A 14,961-nucleotide genomic window follows, 5' to 3' on the forward strand; every position below is an offset into this window, starting at 1 on the left:
AAGAAAATGTACAGGGCAGGCCATATACATGTTTCTGAAGTCATTTTGTGCAAGATTCTAATTGACAGCTTATAACAATGTTTTTTGGACAAATGTATCATGTGAAGGGTATAGAATTTGGCACTTTTTATCAGAGATGACACATTGACTTGTAAAACTGAATTCAACAGCAGTTAGTCAGGAGAACAATGTTTCTTGTTACTGACTTCAATTACATATAAAGGAAAAGAAGTTGTACAATCAGCCATTGTGCTGGTCTTTGGTAAAGCGTGGACTTTAATCTGAACTCCTGACCCACAGGTGTGCGAGGAAAACACACACTCCCAGTGCAGAATTCACATGTTCATTTATTTGTTTCTTGAGGTTTCTACCTCATGCAAAATTATCAGTGCAAAGCAAAGGGTAACGTGTTTCAAAATTATTTTAAACAGAGCTAGTTATGTCTGTGTACAGGGACCTATTTCCACAGATAGCTTATAAAACTCTCAGCTTGTGACCACTGTTTCTAATATCTCCATATCTTCTTCTGTATAAAACTAATGCTAGCTATAGACAAAAAGACCAGTTGGTTTTGTCCTTTTGGATCGGGAGTACCTCACTTCTTATTTCATATTTTGATATTCTCTGGAAAAGCTTATTGGATGGATAAGCAGTAACAATATAAGGAGAGAGAATGGCTTTTCATCCATCTGTTTTACAGACACATTCAGCTCAAAAAATCCAGATTAATAGTAGGCTTTATTATCTTTCTAGTTCTGAAGAACTAGAACTAGAACTATTGGGATATAAGCTGCTCCTTACCGTTTATGGAGAGACTGCTCTTGTCAACTGTGAAATAGGAGCTGTGTTCAAAGGCATCGCGAAAAGTGGTGATGATGTAGTAGATAGCCACATCTTCTGCAATCAGTAAATTGAAACTTACCACTGTGCTCCCATTAGTAATACCCGTTATCAACACTTTAATCCGACCAGCATCCATCTGCTGAAGAACCTCGAGGGGCAGAGATTTATACACCTGAAATAAAAACAAACTGCATGTGGAGGTGGACAGACAGAAGCAATTACATTTAAGGTTTTGTACACTGCCCAGGAGAGAGCATTATGCATTACAACCATGCTTTGTACTCTGGAGGGAAGCAGCAGAAAACTTACCTTTTGCTTTATAACACTTCCACTCTACAGCAGCTGAAGGATATGGTATATAATTAACCATGAATATTAAACAAGCTAAGCAATTAAGATACCTCGTCTAGCACTTGGCACAGGTTCTTGCCTCTGGTAACAGCAAGGAAGGGAGGAGACTGCAGGCAAGGGAATCTCCCATGTTCTGCCTCTCAAAGTGCCTCCAGGGAGAGGAGGCAACCCAGTATGAGGAGGAGCTGCTGATGGAAGTGGAGATGCCTCCTCACACTCCACACTGCATATATGTCACAGAGGGCTCTCTCAGCTCAGGTACGGTACAGCTTAAAGCAGGCCACCCTCAAGCCTTTCTTCACAGGTGACTTCTCACCAGAGCCAAGCAAATAATGCTTCATTTTAAATGCCTGGGCCAGGGTAAAGAAAACAGGTGTTTCATTTCATCAGCACTGACATACAGTTCAACCTCCTGTCAAGCTAGTCTTCAATTCAATTTCAGAAATATTTCATTAAAGTCTTCCCTGAGGAGTATCATGTTTCTGCACATTCTGACAGTCATTGAGGCACATAGCCTTGAATCAGAGACCTCTTTGTGAGTCCAAAAGTCAAGCTAGGAAATGGCTCTGCACTGCTTTAAATAGGAACAGTCACCCTCGAAGTATTGCAGCACCAAATCACAGCTGAACTTAAGTCCATCTAGAGAAATCAAAAAAATAAACATTCATGGTCTGTATACAGTAACCTTGGCCTTCACTAGTGGCCTAAGAAAGAAAATGCCACCTTTTTCAAAGCACACTGAGCCTTAACCTTAGCCATGACAGACCCAGAAGGTGCCTCCTTTACCACACCAGAGATCAGGATGTTCAGTTTTCTGTGGGGTGGGAAAACACAGCCCTGTGTAAGACTTTGCATCAGCTGGGCTGCTCAGCTTCTCCACCATCCAGCTCAGATGGAGGCACCAATACCTCCCAGAAAAATAAACAGACTGGAGCTGCATGTTCAACCTCTTCCTTTCCCACCCTCCCAGGCTAGGTACCTCTGGAGGGCATCCACCTGTGAGAACATCTCTTTCTCCTCCCACAGGAGAGCAGTCCATGGGGTAGGGTACCTGGACAACAAAAGCCATGGGGGGGACATGCAACAGCATTTACATTTCCAGCACCATTATACTTCATCTCCAGGTCCATCACCAGCCACAGGAGGAGCAGGTACAGGTCAGATGGCATCATCTTGTGGGACCAATCCCAGACAAGACACAAGGCTAATACTAATTCAGCTTTAAAGGACGTGTTCAGAAAATATTATACACAGAAATACAGCCTATTTCTGAGAAACTTACTACAAAGAAAAGCTGGCAAACATCCACAAGTGCTCCCCTCAATCCTTTCCTTTAGGCACCCAGACAAGAGGCCCAATAAGACTGCACTGGACTCCCTGCCTACTTGCATGACCCAGGGGAAAGCAGGACACACACACACACACAGAGGTTTGCATGCCAGGTCTTGCCCCAACATCTAAACACAATGCAGGCTGAACACACACCTAAAGACCAGATGCCAAGGTAGGCTCATGTTGTATGATACCATCCATCAGTGTCCTGAGTTTTGAATTAGAACTGTATATTTTCTTCTCTCCCTTTCTCCAGGAGATTCTCACATACCCTCTGTGTTTCTTAATATCTCTCACAATGTGTCTGGGAAGTCTTTTTACATTCTTCCACGCTTACAAATAGAAAGTGCAGGAACAGAAAATGTGGGACATATAACTTTCAAATCTGCATCAGGCAGATAGTACAAGCTGTTCTGAGCTATTGATATTAAAATTGCACTTAGAAACTTCTAGCAACAGTGAAACAGGAGACTGTCCACAGTAAGAGAGCAGATCCCAGCAGCACAAGAAGGATAAATCCTATGCCATCCCTGTCAACCATCCTGAGTTTGGGATACACACAGCTTCCTTGTACATAGCACCCACTAGCTTCAATGCAAGACACAGAGAGATGGAAACCACCACAGAAACACCTCAATTTTTGTGATTTCTCAGCATACTTGATCTTTGACTTTGCCTTCGAGTGGCTGTCAGGCTCCCAGGAGATGTCAGCAGAGGAAGGCACAGAGCACCAGAGCAACTGCACCATAAGGGCCAGATGAGCAGCACTTGGCCCAGGTGAGAGCTGGCACGTCGCTGCGCTGTGCAGGAGAGTCACACCTCTTTCCCAGCACCTTGCTCTGCTTTAGGCCCTCTCTTTAGGGTACATTGCTCACTTCCTTCCCTAGCTCAAATTTCCAGAGAATTAAGGGAGCAGGTGGGGGGGGGCCTGCGTTGTGGTCACCTCCAACCCTTCTTCCTCTACATGTGATCTGCAGGAAATGTCTGGAGCAGTAGGGCTGGATTTCAGCCATGAGTTTAAGGCCGATCTTATGTCAGCGGTGTAATGCTCAGGGGTGCTGGACTCTTACAAGGGAGAGCCTAGGGAAGAGGCAAGGTAAGGGGCAGCACTGGGGGCCAACAGGAGAAACAGCCACGTTTCTCTTGCACCCACGGACAGAGCTTGTGCATTTTGTGCTGGATTCTCACAACTGATCACAGCTCCTGCACACCTATGTGCCAAGCCTGACTTACCTGACCGGTGTGTGTTATCCAGCCCTGACTTACTTGCCCACTGCATATTATCCAGCCCTGCAGACTACCCCAGATTTTGCAGGCATGCTGCAGCCTTCTCCCGAGTTGTCAGAGCTGATGCATGTTGCATGCGGTTTGGTGGCAAGGTAACATCGCACAGAACAAACCCCCTGGGCCAAGCCACCTGGAAAGGGCTTCCACGCGCCTGGAAGTCCCACACAGCAAACCTTGCAGTGTCCCATGGGGCACACAGACAGAGCTGGGAGGATGGAAAGAGATAACTTCCCTACAAAAGCCTGGGCAGACTGTAGGCTGTCCTTGTCAGCCCCAAAAGTCGCCCATTTCACCAAGCCAGGGGATTCATGGGCCTATTTTCCTCTCTCTTTCTGCTGTTTCACAAGCATGTACTGAAAAAATGGAGGTCGGCCCTAAGTTTTCATCTTTCCTAGTTTTTCTCTGAGCTTCTGGATATTAAATACACATACCTGTGACATCCTCTTAGCCCATCCCTGATTTCACCTGTATTCCCTTCTCATCTATCCTGAAGATTTTATTTTATCAGTGCTTCTTTTTACCTAAGGTTTGGGAATTTTTTTTTTTATCTTTTTGTTGTTTATTTGTTTCTTTTGCTTCTGTCCTTATTCTTTTTTTTTTCCTCACAAAGCAGGACTCAGCTTGAAAAGTGTCAAGGGACATTGACAGTATTTGTATTTAGCCACTAGGTGACACTACAAAACTCTTTAACCAGAAGGCTACATGATTTCACAACATTTACCACACCTTAGGTTATCAAAATAATGGTTGATGACGTGGGGCTAGAAAAAAAGGAACAGATATATTGAAGTTTTTAGAAAGAAATTTTCAATATATAGTACCCTTGAGTATGAAGTTCTCTTAGTATACAAATAAATTATCTTGGGATCCATCATTGTATCTACAATTTCTGTAGCACACAAAGGAAACATGAGCAATGCCAGACCAGGAGCAATCAGTATGCCAGAAGAAGAGCCACAAGTATGGGAGAGAGCTTGAGCAAAATTAACACCAGCATCGAGGGAAGGGAATGTCCCTCGCTCAGGCAAGAAAAACAGGAGGCAGATAAAGTCCAAGTTCAGGGCCAGATGAAAGCCACACTAAAACCAATTTAACAGAATGGAAGAAGCCAAAAGATTTTTTGAACAAAAGGGAAGTGGCAGACCAGGCATCCAGGCTCACACCATGGGTGGCTGCGGCATGTTTGGGGGGTTTTCTGGGACCACCCATCCATAGGTCCCAGGCAAAATGTCAGCAGCTGTTCTGGAAACTGGAAATAAGTAAATCATACATTAATTTGAACAGAACCTTGCATAAAGCCTTTTTTTTTCACTCAAAGAGGAAAAAACCCTCCTCGCTGTCTGTGCTTTGGCTGCACTTCCAGAGAGAAGTTGCTAGAGCGCACATCTGCCCCACCACCATCACCAGCAGGTTTAAGTTTGTGCCAAATTGCAGATAAACTCAAATTAACAAAAGGGGTGAAATTTCACTGGAATAGTGAAACTGTCTTATTCCTTGTATCAGCACTCATTCCACATTCAGATAGCTTTAACTGAAATCATTTTAAGTGCATTAAGCTACATCAAACAAAGACGATGTCACTTCCAAATGAGGGGTCACCTTGATAAGGCAATATCATTTATTAGTTTCACACTTTTTGTCACTCAGTTAAGTTTAAGACACCCAAATTCAAAACAATCTTTCCACTCTGGAATTTAATGCACCTCAGTGAATTCATTTTCAATTCAAACCTTTTGTTTTCCTGATTCGTTTCCTTGAGGACAAGCCCTAGCTGCCACAATATTCTTCTTGGCTGTTGCAAAAGACAAGTTGAGCAAAACCCAAGGAGACTAAAATACTCTCTCACCCTTAGCTATGTTGTTTTTCAGTTGCATTGCAAGGAGGATGGTGAAACTAACCTGGACAATGACAGTGCAAGTTGTCACATCAAGTTTTTACCTCATTCTCACCTACACATTATTTAAAGAACGGTATCTCCATTTGCTGTGCTGCCAGTTTAACCACACGGCACTTGAGTGCTGGGGTAGCTCTACACTACAGAACATTATACACATTAGGGTTTATAAATCCTCTGAATTGTAGAAGATGACTCCAAAGAGGTTTAAAAAAAATTCTCAGGTAAAGTTTATTTAACTGGAACCTGACAGTAGAACCGTTAAAAGCCCATGAAACTTTTCTCACTTACTTTAAAGGATCAATTTCTGGCCCTTATAACCTGAAAAGAAAATATGCAAGTTGTTCTGTTTTCCTAAACTTCCTTCTTTGGCATCCAGAAACAAAACTTTTGTAATAAAACACTTGCAACATATTTTGCCATATACAGTAGCTATGCAACTGTAGCTTATATACAGTGGTTCAGAAGTAGATGCCATCAGCACTAACACATCTCATCAGCTGATCCACAGAAACAGTGCGCTGGAAAATGGAGTTAGTTCCTTATAATAACAAGTGATCATCTTCTGTCTGAAACTTTGAGAACCAGGTAAAAACTGACACAAAACTTACTTTAGTTCCTTTATGCAATCATTTTAAAATTTTCCAATTATATTTGTATATGTGATTTTCCGGATTAAGAAAATATACTCATTTTAGTCCATTTTAATGCTATGCTATTCCAAAATAGCCTCAGGCAGAGAGTGATGCTGAATGAGAGTGAGGTCAATGGAGAATTGCTCCCGTTTCACTTTGCTGATCACGTCACTCTCATTTTGTGACTGTTTTTCTGATGTGACAGCTCGGGGCCAAAACAACTCTGAGAAAGCTGTGCTCTGCTAACACATCCAGAAAGGCGCAAATCGAACAACCAGTGGGAAACTTATTTGATATCCAAGAAAACATCATGCACATCTAAACAGATCACACTTTTCCTTCCTAGCAGTTGTCTCTAACCCCACGCTGGCCTGACCTCTGCCTGAACACACGCTGCTGTCAGCGCACCCGCTGCGGACAGCTGTATCTCAGTGACAGGTTGTACCTCTGTACACAGTGAGAGTTTGGGGAGGCCTCTGCAGGATTTGAAAATTCGTATGACTGTCTGCGATGGATTTATCCTCGCAGTTATCAAGGCTTGTAAAAACATAGACAGTTAAGGGGAAATAAGGAAGGCAATAAAGCAGCCCAGCATAACCTGCGGTTTCCCAAGCACAAGTGTGTCTGAGTAAACACCAGCAGGAACAAGTTTCTGATAAATTCACTGAGAAATTAGGAAAGTGATACTGTCAAAGGCAATGCTTGAGAATTATGAGAGCGTTAAAGGCACAGCTGATATCATAGTGTGCTTTGTTATCCTGCACTCTAATTAGAAGTGGGAGCAGGGGTGACTTATCAAGAAACCACTCCCTTTCCAGATAGGGGGCTTCAAAACCAGGGATGATTATAAGAAATGTCAGCCTTAAGGTACTATGACAAAGGGTAATTACAGTCATACAGTTAATTAATATACCACTGTGCAGGACAAGGACATCAGAGCACTTTGTAAATATCCATTAACTTTTCACCACACCTCTGGAGGAAATCAGTAAGCCAGCATAACTGGGTATGATAAGCAGAGGAATGGAGGCACCAGAGAATCCCCAAATCCTGATCTCACTGTAAAACACAGCTGCATGCTCATCCTGCAGTCTCAGACAGTCAGGGGATCTCAGGCCTTACAGGTGCATCAAGGGACGCACACGTGGCATACAGCCTTCATGGTTAAAAGATCATATGCAGGGTTTCATTGACACTGGTAACAGGTCACATCTGTAACCTTAGCCACTTACTTCATCAACAAAGAGCTGTGAAAAGGTTTGGTATTCCTCACTGCTTGTATTGCTAAAGCCCGGAGAGTATTTCATGTTTGTTATCCGTACTGTGCCACTAAGTTTCTGGACAGCTGTAAAGTAAGAAAAAGATAATTTAATACATGTTCCATGGATGTCAGTCCATGGACAAGTATGTGAGTCACTGTCATGCCTGGCCACATGAGGTATGCATCAACTCGTAACAGCAGAAGACCAGCCCTCTGAAATGTAGCAAAAACCCAAACAGGAGGCCTAAACAAGAGGCATCCAGCACCTTAGTCTGCCCTCTCTGACCCCCAGGTGACTCTCAAGAAGGGTACTGACCTCCTGTAGGTCTTATATCTGCTAGCTCTGTGTTGGATGCTCTGGGGCATCTGAAATGTTGCTTTGTGGCTATGTTCAGGCACCCCAATTGCTCTCCTAGACTCAGCTAGCTGTCCCAGCTCCCTCTACACTCAACAGGGCAACACTAGTCCCTCCAAAGGGCAAATCACTGCAGCACCAAGGTCCTCCCTCCAACCTCAGAGGAAGGCTAGACAGCTGCCTGAGATTAGACATCTACATTTTAGACAGCTATTGTAAGATAAGATAAACCCCAACAGGAGGCATGCTTCAACCCTGAAGTTGTAGCTGTTGAATCACATTAAGGCAGTCTCAAATGGTTTAGGTTATTTCTCGATACCACTGGTTTTGTCATTGTTACTACAAACACTGAAGGTGATCACAAGCAGGAGAGAAAGGGCTTCTCAAGACATGATTCATACCCCTAGCATCCTTCTAGTGGCTAGCCAGGCAAGCTGACTGCTGTCACCCAATACTGTGACCATGGCAGGCCAGTTGTCATCACACTGCCTTCCAGCTGCTAACGTATCATCACTCCTAGCATACCAAGATCTAATGTTTCAATGTTTTATATGAAAATAGGATAGTCTTCACCAAAGATTTCAGTAAGTTTGTCATCTGGCTAAGGATTCAGTTTAAAATAGATTCTGAATCAAGTTACTATCCTTTACTTTCTGGTGTACCAGCTTGTTTTCCTCCCTACACACATCTGTCCTGATTTCAACAGTATATAAGGCACCAGGTTTCAGCTCTGAGACTGTCAGACTCCTATACTGAGTTTTAGTCTCCCATATTACCTGCATTTTCTGAAGCAGGAAGAATTGAAAAGCAGGGCTCTGCATAAACTTAGTGGACCATGTTACATCAAAGTTTGTTCTAGTCACATTAGGGACAATAATCCCTTGAACTGGGACAGGTACTAAAGGAAAAAAAAAATAGTCATCAAGTAAAACTTCTCAGGGGAGAGGAGAAAATCATGCCTGCTTAAAGCAAGCCACCGAAGCAGGCTTCCTTTATCCAGCATATTTCTGATCTCAGAGGAACCCTCACCACCACGGGTCACATCAAAGGATTTGGGCTTGATTTTTGCTATGGCTTGACTTGTCATGTGAACAAAGGTTTTTAGGAGATAAACCACATTCAGCTTTCTGACAGTGAGAGGGGAGAATGTTCTGAACAATTTTTGATCAACAACAAAAAAAAATCCGTATTTAAAAGACATGACAGATTTTATGGAGTAGATTGAGGTTGGCCCTCCAGGTCAGAGATGTTGCCACAGGGAGGAGCTCTATAATAAATTTCCAAGCATTGAATTTCACCCTCTGAATTTCCTGTCCCAGGTTAGTGAGATACCACTATGATGGCTCTTCCTCTTGCTCCCCAGGCATAATCCCTTCACAAGCTTCTTTCCCAGCAAAAGCACTTGGCTGAATGTTTGGTTCATCAGGAAAAGGAAACAAACTTTTATAAACTGAACTTGTTTGTGTAGAATTCTTCAATTTGTTTTCCAGCTGGAAGAAAACGACCTTTGCTTTTTTGTCAGTTAAAATTAGCTATTTTTATATTTTTAAAAAAAAGAACATTTTTTTAAAAAAAAAAAAAAAAAAAGAAAAGCAACACAAGACACTACATTTTTTTTTTAACTCTTCCCTACATTGAAAAGGGGCAGGGGGTAACACAATGCAAAGCAGTAAATGCAGATTTTAAATTCAGATCAACATGTTGTTCAGTCCCAAATTATATGTTTCATCCACTCTGCCACCAAGGTCCCAAATCAGTTACTTGCCCAGCTCTGTTCCCAGGTCTCACCCATGCCAGGCAGGGTGAATGATACAACATGAAGAAGAGAGAAGACAAAAGCTGATCGGGGCATCGGCATGGCTGCCCAGAGCTTAGCAGGACTGGAGAAGTGGACACTGGCACTGGTGATCAGGACTGGTGGTACAAGAGAGGCTGGAGAAGCAGCAGAGCTGGCCTTACAAGGCTGAAAAAGAGGTTTTCCAGGGAGAAAGGAATGCGGGAGAACCAGAAGTAGGGCTGGATGAATGGTGACCCCCAGGAACAGGCAATCATGTAGGAGGGAAAGAGAATAGAGCAGAGGGAGTGTGGTATGGGATCTGAGAGATGTAGAGGGCATGAGAGGCAGAATAATGACAAGCAGAAACAAAACTGAAATAGGTATCATTTACTAACATGTTAAAAAAAAAAAAAATTTAGCAATGGGCAGAGACAGCAGCATTCCTATCCCAAACAATACCGTAATTTAAAGACCAAATCTGACTCTGACTTTGAAATATGATTCAGCTCCAATCAACAGAAAAAATCCCCCTAATTAGCAGCAATACATCTGCCCAAACCGAAACAGATTAAGCCCTCCCTGCCAGCCTAGTTACTCTCAATTACAGCTCTTGAAAAAGTGGCTCACAGGTTTCCACACAGCTCATGCCCCACAGGGGCTTTGTGGTGCTCTGTCTAGTCCATCCGACAAGGGGAACAAGAAGAAAGGTTGTTTGCCTTCCCAGGTCTCTAAGGTGACTCTCTAGGCCACTGCTGCTGCAGTACCCTGGTGCCAGAGCATGCAGGAGAAACCAAGATGTGTGGCAAAAGCACAAGCAGCATATATTTCAATGAGCCACGTCCAGTGCAATCTATGATTTTCTTCATCTGCTTTGAGATGAGGAAATGTAACATCGATAAAACAAACTGCCAAATTACCAGAAAGAGAAATTATTTTGACATGCTGGTTTAGAAAAAAGTGCCTATTCCTGCAAGAAAATACTTCTGACATAGGAAGACTGGTTTCAGACATCTCCATCCCAGACCACTGATTCCAACTGTGCCTCTTTACCGACTCTGAGTGAGGCTTTGCTTCCCATGCAAGAAGCACCACACGTGCAGACCTCCACCAAACACATACTCACCACGGACCGTGGCGGGGCCTGGCGCTGGGCTGGGAGCTGGAGAGGTGCCTGGCAAAGCTGTTGACCCCAGAGCTCCAGTGTATTTCTCAGCCCAAGAGCTGTTCTCTCTTCCCATCTCTACCTGAGCTCCAAGAGTGGCACTGAGGGTGGGAACGCCAGCATCCTCCACGGCTGGCAGAGTTGTGTTGGGGCCACCTTGCGAGCTGGCTTGAGGTAAACTGAAAGCTGTGTGACTTCTGGTGGTAGCAGAAACTGTTTGATTTGGAAACACCAGCAAAGGCAAACTGAGTTGCTCTTGCCCGGTTGTGCCCAAGGGCACATCTGTGAGAGCAGCCGCTCGCTGCGAGGCATCGGGGGAAGACTCTGCCACAGAGCTTTGCTGCGGTGGATTTACAGCCACCTGCCACTCTATGCTCATGGCTGCGACCTTGCTGGCTGTGACCTCCGTGGCCGTGGGGCTGTTGTCCCTGCCGAAGTCCGTCTGTGTTGCCAGGCCTTTTTTCCAAGGGGCTGAAGGAGCACTGGTGGGAGAATGACCATGGGACATGTGCTTGTCACCCAGGGGCAGTGCAGCAGGGAGGCGTATGGCAGTGCTCATCTCGGAGCCTACAGCAGCCACCATTTTGGTGGTGGCAGGGGAAGCCCAGCCTACAGGGCTTACTTCTTCAGGAGCAAATCCCGTGCTGTTTGTTATTTCAGGAGCCATCGTTTCAGTGAGAGGGTCCACAATCTCACCTGCAACACAGCAAACGCACATTGAAATGGGACCTCAGACTGAATGAGGAGGCACCAGGGTCTGATCTGAAAATGGGACTGAGACCACTCAGCTACACATAATAACATTACAGAAACAGGCCTTGGATATTTCATTAACACATTGTAGCATACATGATGTTTACGGCGTTGAGTCTATCTGGTTTGTGCCAACACAAAGAAGTAGATTTGATTCCTGGGTCTCCCCTTCTGGTTGGCAGGTCATGGATCATTACAGTGGGAGGAAATTAGCCACAGACATACCAAAAGAGGAAAAAGTATGCCTCATGTTGCTCAGCAGTCAGTTATTAGACTAATCAAGGAGGATCTCAGAGAGATTTAATGTGAAGATATATATGCGATTCACTTTCATGTTCAAAGACAGATCATATATTCTCCTCTAGCCAGACTGCAAACATGCATCTATATACATGCTGTGTGCTATATAAACAGTTGCAATAAAAGCTGAGGTAAAAAACCAGAACTTAGTCCAACCTTTCTTGGCAAAAGGAAACTACATGCCAGTCTTTTCCTCACCCTCACAGTTTCTTCCAGGTCGGGATGGATTAGTATCCATGGTTGTCTTGCATCTGCACATGTACGAGCCCATCAAATTGATACACTCTGCAAACACAGAGCAATCATTCTCGGCGTGAGAAGCACATTCATCCCAGTCTGTAAAACCAAAGCCAGAACAGCGGTCAGCCTCCCTTCTGGCTGCATTAAGCTAGAAATAATCATAAAGTAGTCCTTTCTTCAGTTTTTTAACTTATGAATGTGTTCTTCCTTTTTCATCATTTACCTGACAGCCAAGCTCTGAGTGATGCAGAACACTGTGTTGTTATTCTCTTACATAAAAATCAAACTTTGCCCTTGTACTCCGAAAAATATTTTCTCCAGGTAAAGACTTCTTTAATCACTTTTTTTTACAAGTAAACACTTAATTGAAGTGAAAAAAAATTGTACTCTTGTAGTATAGCTATATCAAAAGCATGCATTATACCAAGATCTGCATACCATACTTCCAGATACATCAGGTAATGAATAGATTTGTTACCACTAGGAACCAGTAGAGAGAATATTAAATAGAGAATTAATCCAAATAATATTCTGCTTCAAATAAAAGGTAAATGCAAGTAACTCCCATGAGAAGCACTCTGCAGTTCTTAACAGAGAAAGTGATCAGGGCAAAAAACCCTTTCATAAAAGATTCTTTCTCAAAGGTAGTACTGTAAAACTGTGACCCTCTTTATGGTAATCCCAGAAAAGAGATCCTGGTTCATCAGTGCATGAATACACTCTAAGGGTGTTCCTTGTATCTAATTTCAGCTTCTCTGAATCAGTTACAGATGCTTCTTTCATGGAGTTATAGACCTATTTTATTGCTGAGTCTCTTTACTCTTGAGGGTTTTAGATCTGGAGTCTTATACTACCATTCACACCCTGTTCCAGCAAACATAGAATCATAGAATCACAGAATGGTTTGGTTTGGAAGGGACCTTAAAGATGATCTAGCTCCACCCCCCCTGCTACAGGTAGGGACACCTTTCATTAGATCAGGTTGCTCAAAGCCCCGTCCAGCCTGGCCTTGAACCCTTCCAGGGAGGGGGCAGCCACAGCTTCTCTGGGCAACCTGTGCCAGTGTCTCTCTACCCTCACAGGAAAGAATTTCTTCCTTCCTTCCTTCCTTCCTTCCATCTAATCTAAATCCACCTTCTTTCACTTTAAAGCTATTACTCCTCATCCTGTCACTACGCTCCCTGATAAAAAGTCCCTCCCTGTCTTTCCTGTAGGTCCACTTTAAGTACTGGAAGGCCGCTATCAGGTCTCCCTGGAGCCTTCTTGTCCAAGGTAGTGCTCTGGACATCAATAATCTCAGTGAATCCCACATGTGCATTCCCTGGTGCATACACCTCACTGCCTCAGGGCTATAAGTGAGGAAGAGCGGAAGACTAGACTGGAAACTGTGTCTTAGGACAAATAATTCTGATCAGCAGCTAGAAAATTCTTTTGAACAATGCATTATTGTGAGTGCTTGTTCTGCAAACATGCAGAGATTAATCACTGTGATTATTTCTCCAAAACAAAGGAAAGTCCCATTCTAGAAACAGAAAGCATGGAGCAGGTGTGTACACACGCATACATGCATTCATCTTTCTGCTTGCAGACAGCCTTCCCCTGTAACTTCCTTTGAGCTAATATTTCAGTTCTTTTTCCTTTCTTCATCACTACATAATTTTTGTATCCATGACTGTTTCCATTAGACAATTTCATGTGCCTATGGCCAGCATCCACCTATTATGTTACAGACTAAGCCACTTAGAGGGAATACAGAAATATGCAGGATTGAGTAAAGCACCAGCAAAGAAAGTGCTCTCATTAATGCCTTGCTATGCTATGAAGTAATTGTGACTCTTGATGGCTTCAAAAACCAAGAGATGCTTCTGTGCTAATTGCCAAATAACTTACATTCACTGGCTTCATTGTCTCTCAGGGTTTTCTTTCTCATCACTTAGCATGGCTTTTTATGCAAATTCCTTCACCTCTGATGGCCACATTCAATCATGCATCAGGCCAAACCACTTATGTTCTCTCCTCAGTGCTCACTGGCACTAGTACATCACCCATGCACACACACACACACACACACACACACACACACACACACACTCCCCTTTTTTTCCTGTATAACCATTACATCTCAGCCAAGGTGTGCTCTGTGCTCTCTTTCTGCACTCTTGGCATCTCTCTGGCCTTTCGCGTTTGGCAACTGCCTTCCCTACACACACACCTCAACCAACAGCCCTACAACAAAAATTATATAAAAAAATACCTTTGTGTTTGCTCTGATTACCCATTATACCCATGAGAGGTACGTGCAACGGGTAAAAATCTGTGAAATTCTTTGCCTAATGATGCTGCAGATGCTACAGGTTTGCATGACTTCGTGGGGAATACACAGAGGAGAAACCCAAAGAAATCACTTTGGATTCAGGGAGTCTAAAACAGTTGGAGCTGAAAACAGTTGGTGTCTAAGAGAGATCAGTGAGAAGCATCGTCTACACTTTCTGTATTCTTACATTTCTCCAGGGATTGGCTCCTGGCTGCTACTGAGAACATGATACTGTGCGAGATGGATCTTGGTCTTGGCTCGGCACACATCCCTTTCTGTTTTTTTATCATGCCTCACACAACTGACAGACATTTTAGTGTCTCTATTCATCATGGCAGTAAACTTAATAATTTATGAGACTTAAAGAGAGATGTAATTCCCCCACTACCTTCAGTTGTGCTAACCCTTCTGACTTTTCATCCTTGCTTTTTCAAAGTTGAATTTCCTGCTCTGCCAC

At 43.5% G+C, this 14,961-nt stretch overlaps 1 protein-coding gene across 1 annotated transcript in view; it reads right to left on the reverse strand.

Annotated features, from left to right (window-relative positions):
• Nucleotides 1-14,961, reverse strand: part of UMODL1 (uromodulin like 1) — a 54,705-nt gene that overhangs the window by 15,717 nt on the left and 24,027 nt on the right. The window contains exons 11-14 of the mRNA XM_042788273.1: nt 12,149-12,286; nt 10,859-11,593; nt 7,575-7,687; nt 802-1,015 (exon numbers count right to left, since the gene is read on the reverse strand). Coding sequence (XP_042644207.1) covers nt 802-1,015; nt 7,575-7,687; nt 10,859-11,593; nt 12,149-12,286 — 1,200 coding nt within the window. The remainder of the gene's footprint in view (nt 1-801; nt 1,016-7,574; nt 7,688-10,858; nt 11,594-12,148; nt 12,287-14,961) is intronic.

This window comes from Tyto alba, unplaced genomic scaffold (genome assembly GCF_018691265.1).
Source record: "Tyto alba isolate M040663 unplaced genomic scaffold, T.alba_DEE_v4.0 Super-Scaffold_14, whole genome shotgun sequence".
NCBI classification, from domain to species: domain Eukaryota; kingdom Metazoa; phylum Chordata; class Aves; order Strigiformes; family Tytonidae; genus Tyto; species Tyto alba.